Source organism: Gopherus flavomarginatus, chromosome 1 (assembly GCF_025201925.1).
Source record: "Gopherus flavomarginatus isolate rGopFla2 chromosome 1, rGopFla2.mat.asm, whole genome shotgun sequence".
In the NCBI taxonomy this organism is placed as follows: Eukaryota; Metazoa; Chordata; order Testudines; family Testudinidae; genus Gopherus; species Gopherus flavomarginatus.
This window is the reverse complement of record NC_066617.1, coordinates 92426210-92447018: the sequence shown is the minus strand read 5'-3', so window position 1 is coordinate 92447018 and position 20809 is coordinate 92426210. Positions and strand designations below refer to the sequence as shown.

At 43.1% G+C, this 20809-nt stretch overlaps 1 protein-coding gene across 12 annotated transcripts in view; it reads right to left on the bottom strand.

Moving 5' to 3' along the window:
- The window catches only part of CNOT4 (CCR4-NOT transcription complex subunit 4), a 130711-nt gene that overhangs the window by 57337 nt on the left and 52565 nt on the right, over window positions 1-20809 (bottom strand). For all 12 annotated transcript variants that reach the window (XM_050933913.1, XM_050933923.1, XM_050933904.1 and 9 more), the window contains one exon: window positions 9138-9404. In XM_050933913.1, the coding sequence (XP_050789870.1) occupies window positions 9138-9311 (174 nt within the window). In that variant the 5' untranslated portion in view covers window positions 9312-9404. The remainder of the gene's footprint in view (window positions 1-9137; window positions 9405-20809) is intronic.

Here is a 20809-nt window from a genome sequence, read left to right as displayed (position 1 = left end):
TGGCTGGTGGCACTCATATGGCGCACAAGGCACTAGAGCCAGCCTGATGGATGCCAGCCTGAGGGAAAAATCTCCAGCAACAGTGCATGCAGCACACATATACGTAACATGGAATGGACACGAGCAAGCATTTGAACAAGAACTACAGTGCCTCATCACTCCTAGTGCTTTACACTGAGATAGCCATCTTAAGGTAAAACTACCCCTTTTTGCAGTGAAGACATACAACTCAGAAAGCATGTCAAGACTATTACACATTTATCCTCCACACCCTGCTGCTCAGCAAGGCACTCATGCCCAATTCTCAGTCCTGAAAACAAAACAAAGTTATAAAATGTATAACTAGTCTTCATAACAGTTCAAGGTATACAGTAACAGAGTTTATATAACAATATATATACACAATGCATCTTAAGACAAAAATATTTAAAAAATTGATGAGAATGAAGTTATTGAAGTAATGCTAAAGATATGACAGGTGCACATATTACAGAATTTCCTCTGAGGCTGACAATTTAAAATGTGAAACTTACTCAATTACATGGAAAACAGGGAATTCTTTCCCCACATTCTAACACCCAACAGACTTGACTGACTAGTGCATTACAGACGAATTTAAAACTTCCCCTGAAGCACAAGATATTGACCAATGCTAGAGCAGGATACCTAACAGAAACTGTTTCTCTACACGGTCCTGGACAAATAGCTAACCTGAAGTCCCTGAGCTGGTATGCAGAGGATAGGGTTTGTGCTGAAAGTATAGGGGATATACTTTTTCATTGCCATGCACAGGAATTTTTAAAAGTCTAAACATTCCATTAGTGTTAATGGAAAAGATGTATTTAACTTCACGCATAGCAACACCATATTGACTTGATCTACCCTTGAACTTGGATTTTTAAGGAAACGTGACCAAAATCAAGGTATTGTAGCACCACAACTGAAGAACAAACCCCATGCAACAGTTGATCCTTCATGCACACTTCATTTGAATAACTGTTGGATCATACTCAATGATCCACTCGTGAGGCTTGGGCACTGCCATGTTTATCACAAGTTATGTCTGTCTTGGACAGACATAGGTAAACTTTTTATAAGGACACAGCATTAAGTTAATAGGACATTTCACAGATAGCTGGCTCTTTGAGGTAAGGAACTTTTTTTTTTTTTAAACTTGAACAGCTCTTTGTCTAATTGTATGCAGATTAAATAATGAAGAGGATAAAGAATATTACCTAGAAGTAGGTGGAATTTCTTAGGAGGAACTTGCAGGAAAGGCTGTTTGGCACATAACGAGAAGGCTTTCAGTTATAGGGGATAGTGAGGGTTGAGGCATGAGGCTAAGAACAGAAGGAAACCAAGGTTGCATCTACAAATCGGTAACCGTACCACTTAAAACTAAAACAGTTTGCCCCAATGTAAAGCATATGGGTAGTGTGTCCATTCTATGTATCTTTTTTTCCCAGAATGGAGATCTTGAATATTAAATCATCAAGCATCCCAGGTAACCCAGGAGAGAAAGGGCACCAAATTCTAGCAATACACGCAGTAAATCAGAGGAAGAGACCAACAGTGGATTCATGTTGTGTGAAAGGCTCTGTTATCCACCACGATCAAAGTAAGCAGCTCCATGAGCTACTTCAAGATGAAGTTCAGTGGACTGCATGCCATTTTGGGGTCAGAAGCATGCTTACAAATGGTGTGAGGGTTGTTGGATATAGCTGCTTACCCAAGGTAACTGTAGAATTAAGTGCGGAAGAGGAACTTACTCACCTTGTGCAGTAACAATATCCCCACGGGTGCTCCATTGTATGTGTATCTGCGTCCCTGATCGAAGGTTTTGGTAGCACTGTTTGGCCCACACATGCGCTCTCCCTTCCTTGTGCTCTTTTTTGAGGCTAACTAACACTATGTGGGTGAATCACCCTCAGTTCCTTCTCTACTGCAGCGCTCCTACTGAGAGCTCTGAAGCAGAAGGGAGGAGGGTGGGTTGCAGAGCACCCACAAGGACACGCATCTTGAAGAACCATTGTTGCTGCACAAAGTGAGTAATTTCCTCTTTTGAGTAGCATCTCTATGGGTGCTCCACAGTTAACGATTCCTAAGCAGTATCCCCAATGCAGGGTCAGAGTTTCTGAGTCTAGTCTATTATGGATGACAATACTGTGGAGCTGAAAATCTAGTAATTGTACAGTGTTCTGCAAAAGTATGAGCAGATACCCAAGTCACTGCCCTGCAGATCTCTGACATGAGAACATTTTTAATGAGGTGTCAGAGGTGGAAAACACTCTCATGGAATGTGTATGGATTCCAGGTGGGGGTAGTGAATTATGAATCATGGTAGCACTAGTTAATACAATTCAAGACCCATCTGTAGAGTCTCTGAGCTGATATTGCTGCATCTTTGACCTTTCTGCAATTGAGAAGAAGAGCTTAGGAGATTTCTTAAAGGCCTGTCCTGTCCAAATAAAAGGCCCCGGCTCTCCTAACATCATGTGTATGTAGTGTAGCCTCCCTGTTGTCACAATGAGGCTTTGAGTAGAAGGTAGGAAGGTGAATGAACTGTTTCCATGTGAAAAGATGAGGAGACTATGGGATGAACGTTCGCTGTGGCCTCAGAGTGATTGACTTTAAAAGAAAATTGTGAAGGAGGTATGTGCCATTAATGCTGCTATTTTCCCTATTCTCCATGCTGAGGTGATGGCTACAAGGAATGCTGTCTTCATTGATAGATGTGTAAGAGAAAAAGGGGTCATAGGTTCAAAGTGTGGTCTAGTTAGGCTCTTTAAAGCTACATTTAGATCCCTCACTGGAATAGGGTGCTTGGTTTGAGGAAAGAGGTTTCCTATGCCTTTGAGGAATTTCTTTGTTGTTGGATGGGTGAAAACCAAGTATCCCTCTATCTGCTGGTAGAGAGCCCTTATGGCCGCATGATGTACTTTGAGTGAGCTGAGAGATAGTAGGCCTCAAGAGGATGGGGCTATGTAGTTTAGCAAGATGGGGAGGGAGGAAGATACCAAGGTAACTGGTTTAGAATTGTACCAAATCTGGAATCTTTTCTATTTTTGCAGGTAAATGTGGCAGGTGGCCAATTTTTTTTTTTTTTTTTTTTTTTTTACACTGTGTAACAACACTTCTTGTACCTCCTTGGAGCAGCAACTCTGTGTTGGAACCATGAACAATGTCTTGAGTCAGAGGATCTGCAGGTTGGGACCGGAAGGTTTGGCAGGTCTCACTTCCTGAAGGGAAATTTGTAGTGTCTGCTACCCTTTTTATGAGATCATGAAATAGTTTAAAATCATCCACTAAGGATGGTGGAGGGGCCACCACTGTCTCATCTGGTGAGGAGGAGGAGATATTGGTTGGTGGTGTACTGCCTCTTTATTCTGGCCTCCTACCCCTCAAGTTTTCTCTTGAGGTTCTGGGGCTCTGGATGCAAAGGTTGAAGGAGACCAGATGCCTGAGAAGTACGGTACCTGTAGGCTGTGCACGTTCCCAGTATGGTGGTACCCACAGGTGATCATACCAAGAAGGTTGAGGTTTGGACTGACGGTGTAACTAGAGGGGCCCTGGTTGATGAAGAGATGGACCATGGTGTGAGGGTAGCAAGAGGATATCATCCTGGTCACTATCTGAGTCCTCACTGGACAGTGTTGGAACCATCAAGGAGACTGGAAGCAAACACTCTGGTGCCAGTGGTGATTCCAGGGATCGAGATGTGCTCAGTACCGGGGCCCTGATATCAAGCAAGCAGGAGACTCTTGGAGTCTCAGCCACCATGAGATCTCTGGGAAAATGAAACTCCTGCAGTACTGAAGTGATCAGTACCATCAGAGTTTGTTGGTGCCAATTCCCCAATACTGAGAAAATCGGTAGAGATCTTGCATGAGATGATCAGTCTGCCAAGGGTTGTTTGGAAGTAGTTGGTACCAAGGGTTTCCACGTGAGTACTGCCTTTGCAGAGACATTACTGTCTTTGCTCTTGCCCTTGACAGGTGGTGCCACCGTTTCAGGGCCTCCACCCTTCAGGTCTTTACGTGTATATATGGTGTCTGCACCGGAGGACCCATGTGTCCTCTGGACACTGTGCTTCGGAGCCATCAGTACCGAGATGACTGACCATGCCAGAGATCTTTCTGGCTGGTCCAGGGCTCAGTTTGAGGACTTGCAGCTCTCCTTTTGGAGGCTTTGAGAGGAGAGTACAAAGATTTCCTCTTTGGTTCTCCCTCTTTAGACGCAGAAGGCTCTGGGGACAATCTTCACTGGGAGGGGATGCGGGACCAGGGTCAAAGGTCGGTTTAAGAACATCCTCCACAAAGAGTTTCAACTTTAACTCCTGGTTCTTTCAGGATCTAGCCTTCAACTGCTGACAGAAGGCAAATTTCTGTGGAATGTGAGCCTCTCATAGGCATCGGACGCAGCAGCAGTGTCATCTGTAATCGGTACTGCCTCCCTGCAGGAAAGACACCATTTAAACTCAGGAGAGTCAGGCATGCCCCTTATGGGGGGCGACCCCAGATGGGAAAAACGGAAGAAACGGGAAAGAAAAAAAGGTTGGTTTGTTTGTTTTTTTTATAAACAGTAAAAAACCTAGAAACCCTATCAAATTAAGAAAATTCTAATGGAAATGCTAAAAGAAGCTAAGAAACTGAACTCAAACTCTGACAAGGAAAGCGGACCGCTATTCGCTCTGTCTCAGGCCAGGTGCAGCTAAACAGGAACTGGGGATGGTTCAACCACGCATTACTAGCTAGCCTCAAGGCAGAGCACAAGGTAGGGAGAGCTCATGTGCAGGCCGAATGAACACTGCTACCAAAATCTCCAATCAGAGGCACAGGGACGTAGATATACCTACAGTGGAGCACCCATAGGGACACTACTCGAAGGAGAAGACTTTTGCACCTCTTTGGGAAGCTTCAGATCACCTGCATGAGAGCATCATTCTCTATAGAAAAAAGCAGTGTTTGTCCCAAGGAAGGTGTATACCCTGGATACCAACCAGTCAATTAGGCACCAGACGGACTGGAAACCCTTGAATATCGCAACAGAGATCAAGTGTTTCAGGGGCACACAATCAAGCAAGCAAACATTTGCAAGACCACTGATGGATTCGAACAACTGGGTTTCCTGAATTGCTGGAGCTATAGATGAACCAATGTGCACCTGATCAAGGCCAGGAATAAACAAAAGTCTACCACTCCATGGTGGCAAAAGCCTTACAAGATCATGGTGCATAGTTCCTAGATGTTTACTGGAATGGGCGAGGGAAGGCAGGGTGCACTGTACCAGAATTTTTAAAGACAACTTTTCAGAAATGGACAGAGGAGTACTCTTTCCATTCCACAGATTCTCAGCAACTGCTTATCAATTTCGTCTCTCAGTCAAGAAGTCACATCCCAATTACACAAGCCCGGACAGTGGTACAGCTACAAACTGTGTGCAGGAAGGTGGTCAAGTGTGCCGCTGAAAGCAAAGTGGAAATACCTACTGAATACAGTGAACAGCGTCGTGATATCCAGTTCTTGTATTCTGTCCAATATTGTAAAAGCAAAGGAAGTGTTTGACAATGAACAGAGGAAGGCATGAGTCTTGCAGCAAAGGATGAGGTGAACAGTGAAGATGTGCCACCAAAAGTGTGACAATTATGAACACTGCAACAGGCATATGAACCAAACCAGAGTTGCTTTGTGCTCATATTCTGCCGTTGTAGGAATGCAAAGGGATCAATACTCTTAATGCTTGAAGGCAGCATACTGAAATGTTAGCAGTTTAAGGTAATATCACTGATTCTATAGTTGCTACTGGGTTTGATACCATCAATACATTAATTTTTAATAAAAATATTACCAGCATTTAGATGCTTTTGGACACAGAGGATATGGGGGTAGTAAAGCAGTGTTGCTTAAGGTAATTCAACTATGCCTGCAGAACTATTAACTGAGATTAATTTGCATAAATTTATTTTACCACGAAACATGGAAGCTACCTTCAAAAAAGTAGCTAATACATAACAAAAAGACAGCAAGCCAGCTTTTGTTTTATGCTGAAATTTGGGCTAACTATGCAAACTGCCGTTGGCCCTGCATGTACTCCATCAAAAGTTCACAGGGGAACTCTGTCTTGAAGTTTTATTTCTTTATCATGATGTACATAGCTCCTCACACATTCTTTGTCCTCTTGGATAAATTCCCTTGGCATTTAAAAAGAAGTTGCATTTTCCTTCAAACTTAAAATTGTTCCTTTACATGTTTTTCTAAATGTTGAAAAACAGATCTAGTTTTTTTTTCCTTGCCCAAGGGATCTGTCAAGCACTCTGCTTCTTGTATTCCCAGATGCATGGTCACATTCCTGCCATGTAATGGATATGCCAAACATTTCCCATTTGTTGCCTTGTTGCAGAAGTGATCTCTGAAATGAGAAATATGGAGTGAGTCAATATGCTTATGTCAATGAGCCTCTGCCTGCTGTCTCTACTGCCATAGTCTCTCTGTGTGGCAGAGAGAGTCAGGTTCCAAGAGTCGGACATTAAATTGCTAAAAACAGCAGTGTAGATTGGGGAGACACTGCTTGAGCAGAGAACCACATAAGGTATATGCCCTAAGGTTCTGGCACATTCTGTTCACCTAAGCAATGGCTCACCATCTACAGAGATGTTTATACCTGTGCTGGTGAGGTGTGGTGTGTAGTGAATACTTTACACCAGACCATACAGTGCACTTAGCCTTAGAATGATCACAAGGCATGGCTCAGCTACTAGGGTGCTTCTGCCCTCAGAACTGATCCATGTAGCTGAATGTGGAAAGGTGGTGATGGGGGTTACAGGTGGGACTTCCAAAACTAGCAATATCCAGAGGATGAGGGAATTAGAGCACTGATGCACCAGGGGAACTAGAAAAGGCAGGTAGGAAGAGACGAACTCCTATCTTCACATGATGCTACATCTTCATCCTGTTTCACACCAATACGAATGTTCATGTGAACCCAGAAAACTGCTCCCAAACCCCAACCATGCAAAAACCTGAGTTAAAAAAACAAACACATATACCTTGCACAGATATTCCTTCAGTCTCCAAAGGTGTCATCTTCACAAACCAATATGACTGCTTTTGCTGCAGCTACCATCTCTAGAGTTTTAGACAGAGATGTTACTGGGATCCTGGCAAAGCTTCTGGCATTCCTAGGTCCTCATCTGCCCAACTGGTTTCACACAGCGCATTGGAAGGCAGTGTTCTCTTCTTTCCAGGTTCCTCAACAGCCCAGGGGTGGGTGCCACAGTTCTGTTCAAAAGCATCTCATGCTCCAAAGATGGGAGAATGCCAAGAACATTGTCTGGTTCATCATAAAGGCAGATTTTTCTCCCTGCCCTGGAATGGCTGCTGACATCCCCAGCCTTAATATTGCACCACCAGTCCTCCTCTTTTCTCCCAGCACTATTTTCCTGAGCAAATGACATTCAGCTCAGTAAGGCATTCGGACACCCAGTCGTGAGCCAAAGTGTTCCAAATTACAGGGGTCAGCTGTAACCATTTCCTTAATCCAGACATTCACAAGTGCTCAAAAGTCTGCTGAGGAATACCTGGCAGCATGTTTCTACGGTGGCTTCTGAGACATGCTCCAAAACCAGCTTGCAAGCACACAGTAATCACAAAAGAGTGAATACTGGCAAGAAATACTGTACAACAACATTTCAGGGGCATGAAGCAGTATTTGTACAGGTAAAAAGATTCCAGAAAGTTTGTCCTCAAGCCAGCAGAGTATAGAAGATAAATCAGACAGGCTCCAAAAGCAGTGACAGGTACTGTGGGACTGTAGCAGAAGGAATAATCATATCATTGGCATTATTACAACAGAATTTACTGTCGACAATGGCATTGCACTGGTGGAGACAGAGAGTGACTGATGACACTGATTAGTCTTCCTTTTAGGAAGTCCAATCCAAAACAGTGAAGCTAGCTTCTGTGCACCACTGATTACACGTGTATGTTGATGTGTGGTGCTTTTCAGGCTTGCTAGAGAGTCCAAATAGTGATTAGCATGCCAAAATTTCTTTACTGTAGTCAAGACCCAAAAGGAGCAACATGGTAAGATGACTGAAGGTGCATATGGAAGAAAGAGGCAGCAAGTGCACAGATGCAGGTATAGCAAGGTTACTTAGGGCCTAGAAAGGGAGCTGGAACTGATGCCGTAAGAGACAAGATGCCAATGAAGGGACTCAGTGAGAAGAGGTACATGCTTAAAACAGGGAAAAAAGGGGGACCTCTGTAACTGGGTTTAGAGGGAAAAAGGTGAAAAGCTAGGAGACAGGATAGGAAGTTATAATAATCAAAGGAGACATTACCAAGGATTTCTGAAGAGGTGTGTTGGGTGATGAAGGCAGAAGGAAGCAACAGATTTTAGCTGAGACTACATGAGGAGGAAAGAAAAGAGAAAAGTCAAAGATTCCAAAGTTGTGACCCTAGGAGACAGGAAGGTCAGCAGACTTGAAGATCAGTTTTAAAGAGTTTAAGAGGGTAGCAGACAATCAAAACATGTCAGGTAACTGGAATTGTGACTGGACAGAATGGGCAAAGTCGTAAGTATGGCACTCAAGGTACATCTGAGCATTTGGTGACAAAGGTAGAAGAAACTAGACACCTGTCAAGCACTCTCACCAAGAATTAATAGCTTGTAAAGTAGGTGTCAATAAAAGTGAATAGCTCTGGCTCAACAGGTACAGCAAAAAGGGGTGCTTTATGAACTCCTGCACAGCTCTACCACCAGACCTTTATGCTCACTTGCAGCATAGCCAGCTGTTTTAATCTTCACCATCTATCCACAAACAGATACACCAGTGCATCACTATCCCGATTCCCACATTTTTTTTTTTTTTTTTTTTAAGTTCTCCTTTAACAACTCCACCCACACACCTCAGTCCTGACCTGCATGCTCCACTGCTATTCCACTTCTGGATTTATTCTGCAGAGATGACTACTAGTTGCATAATGATTTTGATATGTACAGATGGGATCCAGAAAATGAGATGCTCACACCAGATATATACTGTCATTTGAAGCAAGGTTCCCTGATGTAAGAGTGTACTAATCAATGCAGGACCCTCATGACATAGGCAAAGCAAGCAGTTATTCCAGGATATTTACCTTTCTACAAGCAGGACAAAGTCCATTCTCATCAGTGCGGATACGGTGCCAACAGAAGCGACAAATTTGGTAGCCACAGGTGCAAGGGAAGAAGTTGATGTCATCAATCTCCAGGGGCTCCATGCAAAGGGGGCATTCCACAGGGTCTTCCTTCGCATCAGGGCTGCGAGACATCTTCACGTCTTTGCAGAGCAGCAAAAAAGATTATAATAACTTAAGGGAGCAGAAAGGTCTGCACTGAAAATTAAAATGGAGCAACTTGAAGATCTGCAAGAAAATAAGACAAATGTGTCATTGAGTTAGTATTCAAGTTTGTACTGCAAAACTCACTTTAACAGCACAGAAAACCCAGAAGACAGATTTAGACTTTTGGTTGTATCTATTCAATTCTCCACAGGTTTTCCTCTCTACACTCCCGTAGTCTTTCCTACAAAAGTTATTCACTAAGTCAAACTTGAGCCTCTCCTTCTGCTTCTGAGTCATATGAGCTGTTGGAAAGGTGCTACTGATGTTTCCCTACCTAGGAAAGGGAACACTGCTCTGACTGTTGCTGACCAAGTGCCCTTGCCCAACAAACCCTAGGTTTGTAATTGAAGATGAGCACAAATACCTAAAAGCAATACATGAAATATATGCAAACCTTCCTGGATCAATTTAGGGAATGTCTGAAGTCGAATTCGGGAATTGGCAATGAAGTGAAAAACTGAACTTGCTTGTTTTATAAAATATCGCAGAGATTTGGAAACATTTCAAGCTCACTGGTTCAAATTCAGTCTCAGTCAGTAGGTTAAGAAACAAATTTTTAAAGCACAGAACTTAACAAAAAAGCAGTCAACGCTCTTTTCCTCAACCCTGACCTGAAACAACTATATGAGAGGAATTCAATTTGCATCTATTGCATTCTCAGACACTGCTGAGAGTAGCGAAGGCTGCCCATTAAGTTATGTTTGATATGTACATATGCCTGTTCACCACAACTGATCAACCCACTTTTGTAGTCCACCAGCCTATTACTTTTTTCTAGTGGCATCACTCTGGAGCTTTTTATCAATGTTAAATTCACACTAACATTGGTATGCTGCCAAAAGCTATTATTGCATTTGCTTACCTAATTACATTGTGCATAACTAATACTACAGCTAAGTTTTTAAAACAGCTTCTGTTATAACATCCATTTTCAGTACTCAATTTCTTCCAAAAGGATAGTTTTCAGAAAAGATTTTCAATAAATGGGGGGGGGCTTTGCTCAAAGGTAAAATTTGTAAGCCTAGACAAAAATCCATTTGTGTGCGCACGCTGACGGAGGAGATGGATTGAGGCCATGGCTACACTGGCGCTTTACAGCGCTGCAACTTTCGCGCTCAGGGGTGTGAAAAAAACACCTCCCAGAGTGCTGCAAGATATAGCGCTGTAAAGCCTCAGTGTAATCAGTGCTGAAGCACTGGGAGCATGGCTCCCAGCGCTGCAAGCTACACCCGTAGAGGATGTGGAGTACATGCAGCGCTGGGAGAGCTCTCTCCCAGCGCTGGCGCTGCGACCACACTCAAAACTTCAAAGTGCTGCCGTGGCAGCGCTGCAGCGGCAGCGCTTTGAAGTGCAAGTGTAGCCATACCCTAAGCTTTTCTTGATAAACAGTTACATCCAGGGATTGTGACTGGGGAATTGTTACTTTTACGTTTGAAACTTGGCAGGCAAACATCAACATATTGTTTGTGAGGACGGGGAGCAGGGTTCAACGGCCCAGGGGTTCACTTCCGGTTTATATCTTAAGTTCCTGAAGTTCATGCTTCAGCCAGCCACTGACAGGGGGCCAGGAAGATATTCCCCCAATGTGTTCTGGGAGGTTTTTCCTCTCTTCTTCCTTCTGCAGTAACAGGGACAGCCACAGCCAGAGATGGTACACTGGTGGGGTGGGCTCTGCTCAGTACTACCTCATTCTCTCAGGTGCTTAGCTGGCTAGCTCTTGCTCACATACTCAGGGTCTAAATGATCACATTATATGGGTCATTAAGGAATTTTTCCCCAGATTAGATTAGCAGTGATTTTAGGGGATGGGGCAGGGCTCGCCTTCCTCTGCAGCACAGGGGTGCAGGTGACATTTATCTCATTTAATCATTTTCCTGTCATTGCAGGGACCTTGAGCACCATAAGAAGTGTGGTTGGCCACTGTAAGAGAACTGGAAGGACATACTGCCTGTATGAAGAGTATAGAGCAGCGGTCGGCAACCTTTCAGAAGTGGTGTGCCGAGTCTTCATTTATTCACTCTAATTTAAGGTTTCACGTGCCAGTAATACATTTTAACATTTTTAGAAGGTCTCTTTCTATAAGCCTGTAACGTATAACTAAAACTATTGTTGTATGTAAAGTAAATAAGGTTTTTAAAATGTTTAAGATGCTTCATTTAAAATTAATTTAAAATGCAGAGCCCCCCAGACTAGTGGCCAGGACCTGGGCAGTGAGAGTGCCACTGAAAATCTGCTAGCGTGCCGCCTTCGGCACGCGTGCCATAGGTTGCCTACCCCTGGTATAGAGGAAGCCTAAAATACATGACTGGGAGCAAGTCCATAGTCCGCTCCCAGATCACATGTCTGAGGAGCAGGTCTGTCACATACTCCCCTCCCTAGATGGGGAAGACGACAAGGAGGGTTTTTATACCAATCCAGTCTGGTGAAATGGGAGGATCCTCAACTGTGTTCCCTGTAAGCTGCACGGTTGGGCAGCTGATTAGCAGTGTGCGCACATCCAGTAGCATGTGTTCAGGTGCCCCTCCTGCCACTGCTCTGCAGCCATATTGCTCTGTCCTGCAGCTGCTCCCAGGACCCTCCTGCTGCCTGAGCAGAGCAGCAGAGGATGGAAGCTGATGTCAGAGTGTTACCCCTCCCCCGGAACTCCATCTCCACAGAGGAGCTCAGGACTTAGCTAGTGTGGTCTGAGGTCTGAACCTTGAGCAAGTGCCTTTCTTAAAGAGACAGCACATAGTTTCTGAGACTTCCCCAGCTATCAGTCTCTCCCTCCCTCACACACACACACACACACACACACTCTTCCCCTCCCCCTAGCCCATTTACCCCACCTCCGCAGAGCAGGGGAGGGGAGACAGGGCTCAGGACAGAGCAAGAGAGTTGCCAGGGAGTGACTTAAAGACGGCGTGCTTGGTATCTCTCAGGCCATGTCTACATCTAAAATTTTGCAGCGCTGGTTGTTACAGCTGTATTAGTACAGCTGTATAGGGCCAGCGCTGCAGAGTGGCCACACTTACAGCAACCAGCGCTGCAAGTGGTGTTAGATGTGGCCACACTGCAGCGCTGTTGGGCGGCTTCAAGGGGGGTTCGGGGAACGTGAGAGCAAACCGGGAAAGGAGACCAGCTTCGCCGCGGTTTTGCTCTCGCGTTCCCCGAACCACCCTGCAAACCGCAGGGAAGGAGACCTGCTTGTTCGGGGAACGCGAGAGCAAACCGCGGCGAAGCTGGTCTCCTTTCCCGGTTTGCTCTCGCGTTCCCCGAACCACCCTGCAAACCGCAGGGAAGGAGACCTGCTTGCTCGGGGGTTCGGGGAACGCGAGAGCAAACCGCGGCGAAGCTGGTCTCCTTTCCCGGTTTGCTCTCGCGTTCCCCGAACCACCCTGCAAACCGCAGGGAAGGAGACCTGCTTGCTCGGGGAACGCGAGAGCAAACCGGGAAAGGAGACCAGCTTCGCCGCGGTTTGCTCTCGCGTTCCCGGAACCACCCAGCAAACCTCAGGGAAGGAGACCTGCTTGCTCGGGGTTCGGGGAACGCGAGAGCAAGACGGGGAAGGAGACCAGCTTGATTACCAGAGGCTTCCTCAGGTATGCTGGGATACCTGCTTATTCCACGGAGGTCAAGAAAAGCGCTGGTAAGTGTCTATACTTGATTACCAGCGCTGGATCACCAGCGCTGGATCCTCTACACCCGAGACAAAACGGGAGTACGGCCAGCGCTGCAAACAGGGAGTTGCAGCGCTGGTGGTGCCCTGCAGATGTGTACACCTCCTAAGTTGCAGCGCTGTAACTCCCTCACCAGCGCTGCAACTTTCTGATGTAGACAAGCCCTCAGAAACTTCCCCAGCAGCCAGCATACACACAGTCTCTGGATCACATGCAGTCTCTTTCACACTCACCTCCCAACACATACTTGTATTATTGTTATTACTTCTTGGTACTTCCTGCAATGCACATATATTTGCCATAATTTTATTCTTTCAAAGTGTATTATTTTAGTGTTTTGACTGGTATATGCATTTCATTTTTTTTCCCCTTACTACGCAAAGAATTCAAGTGTGAGTTCTAAAATGCCTAACCTGTCCTGGCTGGAGTAATTATCCCTATGGTAACTTTTTTAGAAGTATGCATCTCTAGATTTTTTGTTTCTACTGGTGGCACACAGCCACAGATACCTCAGTGCACATAAAATTTATTTTGAACATGGATGGAAAATATTAAATAGAACATTGGCCCTCAAGAACATGAAGTCAGGTGCAGTCCTAGTAAAAAAAGCAAGTGTGTATTTAAGTGCCCACTATCCTTAATGGTCATGTAATGATGAGTTTAAAAGAAGCAGACATATCAAAGGTACTATGTTTCTAGTTGGCATGCACCAGTTAATATTTCTGCTGTTCCCAGTTCCCGCCCCCTTTCCTTCCTACTTGATTCCCTAGGAAAGTAAAAAGCAAAAAACATACTAACTAAATGTAGGATATATAGTTAAGAATCTAATGTAAGAGTTAGGATTGCTACAAGACAAATCTTTTATTAGTGGCAGTATTACAGTAGCACCCAGAGGCCCCAGTCAGATTCAGGGCCCTTCTGTAGTATGTTCTGTACAAAACAATTAAAAATAAAATAAGTAAAAGTTCCCATGCCTTGGAATTTGCCCTTATTTTATGGATCTGTATTATGTTGTTTCTCTTGTTAAAACGGACACCTTAACACATTGCTGTTTAAGGTTTTACTAAGCAAATGCATGCAATGTCAAGTTAACACTTCAGTTAAAACCTTAAATTTTACATTTCCTGACATTAAATTTGCAAAAAATTAAATATAGTTATTGCATATGTATTTAATCTGATCAGTTTTGCTGGAAGTAGACTACCTAAATTGAATAAGTGGTGGAATTAGTTTCTATCTAAGTAGTGCAGGGAGAATTGTATGGAATTTCTTCAGATTAGATTTGGATTAAATTTAGTCAGAGATGTCCAAAACAGGCCAGTAAGCCAACAATGTATTCTGTTGAATGGTCTACTCATTCCACCGCATGTTCAGCAAATATGTATGAATCAAGCAATGCCAATAATTTCGAAAGGATGCCAACATTTAATAATTCTATTGACAACTTAAGTTGCTATTTGGACCTTCTGCTAAAAAAAGTCACCAGTTCATGAAAAACATGGAACTTATTAGCCAGCGCCTCAGACATGCAGACAGGCTCTCCAGCAAAACTGCGAAGTGATTAACATTTATGAGCTGTTTAAGTTAGCACTAAGAGTTCAGCAGCTACTGGTAATAAAGCCAGTAGATTGCTGTGTAGTCTGCCATAGGCCTGTTTTATATTCCAGCCAAGGATAAAGAGCAGCTGTGCGCTGTGGTTTTGAAACAAAGAGAAAAGCAACATTTTTATTTATTCTGGAAAAGGTTATTTAAAGAGATGCCACACAAGTCTCTCCCCATTGCAGAGATGATAATACACCGGGATAGTGTGCCATTGCCACACCAGAACAATGCTCATTATCCACAGAACAAATCAGCATTAGTGGACTATTCATATAGAGTGACCAAAATACATAGGGATATTTAATCAGCAATAAGGTCATACCAGTTGGAGGGCAGTTCAGAATATTTGTGTGATTGTTGCCATCATCTTGGCTTTCCCACTATATCATATCCCCTTTTAATATCTTGCATTTAATCAAAAAGTATCTGGTTTTCAAGATCACGTTCCAAAAGTTAAAAAACTAAATATATCTTCTCAGAAGAAAAAGCTCAAAAGGTACCAAAAGTAAAAGCTGTCCAACAACACAAGACAGCCAAATTGGGCTCTAACAGTTGCACTTCCTGTTTCTGGGAGAGCCTTGGTGACAACCTTCTTTTAAAACATTACACAACAATGCAGCACAGCTGGACACTATCTAGCACTGTCCTCCAGATTGTTGGATGTCTGCATAAGAAAAGCAAATATGTCAAATATGAAACTAATTAATAGGCTTCTTGCCAGGGACACCTTCAACCTGAAAGTTACACTTGCCTGAAAACTGTGTGCCTACCACAGCTAAACACCCAAGATCCAAATAACTAGAAAGAAGTGAAAAAGTTTCTCCATTTTTTCAGTTTGTTTACTTGGTTCCCTTGACAGCTGTGTCTAGTCAGCTTCACTGATCCACTGTCAAGTTAGACTTGGAAGGATTTGATTTTTATTGGTAAAATGATGGTAAAAGTTGATTTTCCCCATACACAAACTGACAAATATTTTCATTTATAATAATCAAAATTTACAGACAAAGAAAGAAAAATACTGCTTGAGAACTTAAGAGTTTAAAGGCATAAGAATATTTACGTTACACATTTTGACACCAGATGTTGACAATTTGTGTTTTAATGATAAAGCTTTAACTTTTTGAATCTCAACAGGTCATAAAATTGTCTGACCGCTCATTTCTTGTAATTATGAAAATTTGAATAGCCAAAATAAAAAATGCTTAAAAACAAAACCAATCTTGTTCATCAAAATCATAAAGATAAAAAGTTCTGCCAAGCCAAGAGAGTCCATTTCGCTCTTGGAAATTTTTGGATGTTTTCTACCTTTTCAAATACACCTCTACCCCGATATATCACAAATTCGGATATAATGCAGTAAAGCAGCGCTCCCGGGGGCAGTGCTCGCTCCGGCGGATCAAAGCATGTTTGATATAACGCAGTTTCACCTATAGCCCGGTAAGATTTTTTGGCTCCCAAGGACAGCATTGTATCGAGGCAGAGGTGTATATTGATTTCAATTACAACACAGAATACAAAGTGTACTGTACAGTGTTCACTTTATATTTATTTTTGATCACAAGTATTTGCACTGTAAAAACAAGAGAAATAATATTTTTCAATTCACCTAATACAACTACTGCAGTGCAACCTCTTTATCATGAAAGTTGAACTTACTAATGTAGAATTATGTACAAAAAACTGTGGTCAAAAATAAAAATGTAAAAATTGTAGAGCCTTATAAATCCACTCGGTCTCCTACTTGTTCAGCCAATTGCTCAAACAAGTTTCTTTACATTTGCAGGAGACACAATGCTGCCTGCTTCTTGTTTACAATGTCACCTAAAAATGAGAACAGATGTTTCATAGAACTGTTGTAGCAAGCATCACAAAATATTTATGTGCCAGATGCGCTAAAAGGTCATATGTCCCTTTATGCTTCAACCACCATTTCAGGGCACATGCATCCATGCTGATGACGGGTTCTGCTCAATAACAATCCAAAGCAGTGTGGACAGACATGTTCATTTTCATTATCTAAGTCAGATGCCACCAGCAGAAGGTTGATTTTCTTTTTTTGATGGTTTGGGTTCTGTAGTTTCCACATTGGAGTGTTGCTCTTTTAAGACTTCTGAAAGCATGCTCCACATCTCGTCCCTCTCAGATTCTGGAAGGCACTTCAGATTCTTAAACCTTGGGTTGAGTACGATAGCTGTCATTAGAAATCTCACACTGGTACCTTCTTTACATTTTGTGAACTCTGCAGTGTTCTTAAAATGAACAACATTTGCTGGGTCATAATTCAAGATTGCTCTAACATGAAATATACCAAAGAATGCAGGGAAAACAGCAGGGAACATACAATTCTCCCCCAAGGAGTTCAGTCACCAATTTTATTAATGCATTTTTTTTTTAAACGAGCATCATCAGCATGGAAGCATGTCCTCTGGAACGGTAGCAGAAGCATGAAGGGGTATATGAATGTTTTGCATATCTGGCACATAAATACCTTGCAATGCCAGCTACAAAAAGGTCATGCAAATCCCTGTTCTCACTCTCTGGTTACATTGTAAATAAGAAGAGGGCAGCATTATCTCTTCTAAATGTAAATAAACTGGTTTGTCTTAGCAATTAGCTGAACAAGAAGTAGGACTGAGTGCTCCTGTAGGCTTTGAAATTTTACATGGTTTTGTTCGAGTGAAGTGATATAACAAAAAATCTACATTTGTAAATTGCACTTCCATGACAAAGATTGCACTACAGTATTTGAATGAGGTGAATTGAAAAATACTATTTCTTTAATCTATCCTTTTTAGTGCAAATTATTTGTAATAAAAATATACACTGATTTCAGTTACAACAGACTACTATATAAAAATGTAGGAAAACATCCAAAATATTTAATTTAAATTTGTATTCTGTTTAACAGTGTGATTAAAACTGCAATTAGAGATTAATTTTTTAATCGCAATCAATTTCAGTTAAACACTTGAGTTAACTATGATTGACAGCCCTAAAAAAACCTTATAAAAGCACAGCAGAAAAAACCTTCAGAACACTGGGAGAAAAAAAAAATCAGGGCATGCTACTGAAAGGGTGTGCTATTGAGATTTGGATTATATTTCTTTGTTTATGTTAAGATGATTGTTTTGAAACCAGCTAAACTGACAGTTGTCCGTTACAGCTATTCCCCTATTCCATTTTGTTTCCCCAGACTCCATTTTGTTTTCTGTTCTCCTGTGGCCGCCCTTCCCTGGCTGTTAAGTTGTTTACCAGGGCCACTGCCCTTCTCAAAGGGAGGGCCCCTTAAGTTGTTTAACAAGAGCCATTGCCCTTCTCAAAGGGATGGCCATTTGTGCTGCATGCTAAGTGGGACCACTGCCCTTTTCAAAGGGTTAGTCCTGTTATCACCTCGTTGAACCTGGGCTTGGTGTAGGGTAGGCAATGTCCAGAGCTGCAAGGCCTATTGTGGTTTTAAGATCCTGGGCATGAGTCAGTCTCATGTGCTCTTGAGTCACCTATTGCACAGGACTATGTCCAGGCATGTCTCTGGGCTTACCTTCAGTTTTTCCCCTGTGCCCCCTCCCCTGTGACAGAGGGAGCCTATCAGGATTACTGGTGGGAAACTGCCCAAGTTTGCCTTTAAAACCAGACATTTTTGAAACACACCTCAGAAAGGTTCCTGCATTGCTGCCTGGTCTGATCAGCCAGGGGTTCTGGGGGGTCCTTTCTCCGCTCTCGTTTTATTTTTGAGCGTACCCCCATTTTTGAAAAAAACCCCCCCACGAAGAACGAATTGCTACCTGAGAGATCTCCTGATTATTGAGACTGTACCGAACCCTCCTTGCCTCTTCTGATGTTGCTGCTGCTTCTGCCTTTGCTGCTGCCTTGGGGACTGGTAAGAATCCCTCTGTAAAAACTTTCTATACTTTTATTTTATTATTTTAGCTGCTGGCTCTGTTTCCCCAGCACACAGACTCAAGCTAAACCTTGGTCTGTGTCTTAAAACCTCTCTTAAACTACAGGGCTCTTTGCCACTGCTAAGCTCTGCTCCTGTGGGCTTTGCCTTGGGGCTCTCTGCTTTCAGCTGTATCCACCGCTGTAGCCACCATCCCTTGGCTTCCTTGGGAGCTGGGTCCTGGATACATACCACTCTGCCCTCTGTAACCTCCCCATAGCATAAGGTGCACCATAGGTCTTGTTTTTTTTTAATTTAATAAGTCATACTTTGTTAAGATTGTAGAGCTTGTAATTTTCTGTGATATTTGTTGTGTTGCCTAATTGTTGGTTAAGATAAGTTTAGAAAATCATTGCCTGGTTGTATTCTGTAGCTGCTTGTCATTTTATATAAGTTTGATTAAGTTAGGGGATAGATAAGGTTTTTACTATTTGAATTTGTCTTCCCACTGCCCCAATCCCCTCCTCCCCCCCCGAGCTCCCCAGTCACTCATTGCAGTCTCTCTGCTGTTTAAACTTGCAGCCTGTCTGCTCTCTGTGTCTCCCTGAGTTTAAATCTCCCTCTGTAGCGCCTCTATCTTTGGTTTCTGCTCCACCACGTGCTCCTCTTCCCCCATCCCCTAACCTCATTCCTCTACCACTGCCTTTCTCTCTCTCTCTCTCTCTTTTAATCCCTTCCCCCACGTGTTCACCCCGCTCCTACTGCTGCCAAACCTCAATTGTATTACTGAAGTCTAGCATAAAACCCCATTGGTTACCCTTTTTCTCTCTCACACACCTCACATTTTATATTTACACCACTGTGACACATTTTTACCTAGAGTTGTTGGTTATTTAACACATTTTACCCATAACTGTTAGTTGATTATATGCTGCTGTGACACACCCTTTACCTAGAAATTGTTAGCTACCTGTTACATTTATACTTCAGTGTTAGTTGGTTACCAACTGTATTGTACCCCACTGTATTGTACCCCACTATTGAAACCCCCTATACTATACTAAAAGAACTCCCTCCCCAATTGCCTACCTTAACAAACCCCATACCCCTCACTATTAAATTTTCCCTGTTTTTGCATTTTCTTAATAAAGTTTATTTTGCACCCCACCTGTGTGGTAATTGCTCCCCAAGATCCCATATACCTGCAGGCAGGGACAACAGTCTCTCAAAACCTTTTGTAACCAAACCCAAGACAAAGGCTAGTCGAGCATTCTGGGCTGAAAACTGCCAAAACTTCAAGTTTAAAGTTTAGTGACCTTCAGGGATTTCTCTACTTGGCTGGAAGGCTTTGCCCAGTTTTGGATTTAGTTAGGATATACACCCTGCCACTCCTTTCCTCCTATTTTACTTGGGACGGGGGGGGGGGGGGGGGAGAAGAGGGGCAGCAGTGGTGTGCTATCTTCCGTATTTAAGGTTTTCAAGGGGCAACCACCTCACCAACTCCACACAGCTCTTTACAGAGCTGACAGCTTTTAACCCAATCTAGTTGTTCCCTAAAGGGCACTGGCAAGAGGTAGGCTTGTTTCTGCGCAACCCAATACCTTACATTTTCCAGAAGGGTGCAGCTCTCTTGTTCTGTGGCTGCATGAGTGAACCGATTCTAAACATTCGCCTGCAGAAAAGGGGCTAAATACCCAGAATATTGGGAACTTTTGGGGGGAGGGGATAGAGAAGACATAGTGTGCTTGTCGTGTTCTAAGGCTCAAGCGGGAGCAGCAAAAGAATGGCCAAACTTAGTCAGACCAAAGATCCATCTAGCCCACTGACTTCCAACAGTGGCCAATGCCAGGTGCCTCAGAGCGAATGAACAGAACAAGTAATCATCAAATGATTCATTCCCTGTCGCTCATTCCCAGCTTCCGGCAAACAGAGGCTAGCGATATGATCCCTGCCCATCCTGGCTAATAGCCATTGATGGACCTGTCCTTCATTAATTTATCTAGTTCTTTTTTAAACTTAGGAAGCAGACTAGCCAATAACTCCATCAAAATGAGGCTGAGGACAAATGAATAAAATACTAGCCTTTCAGAACACCTCTGGCAACCAGGGACCCCTAGTAGGGAAGTGCAGGTGAGTTTCGGTTTATGTTTCACTGAATTCTCTAATGTACCAGTAATTTGAAATGAAGCAGGTCACAAAGTCTATGGATTGAACCTGCAGAAAAGATCTGCTGAAATGCAGGCAAACAAACTAGGAGATTTTTTACAAAGCCCTAATATATTTTGAAA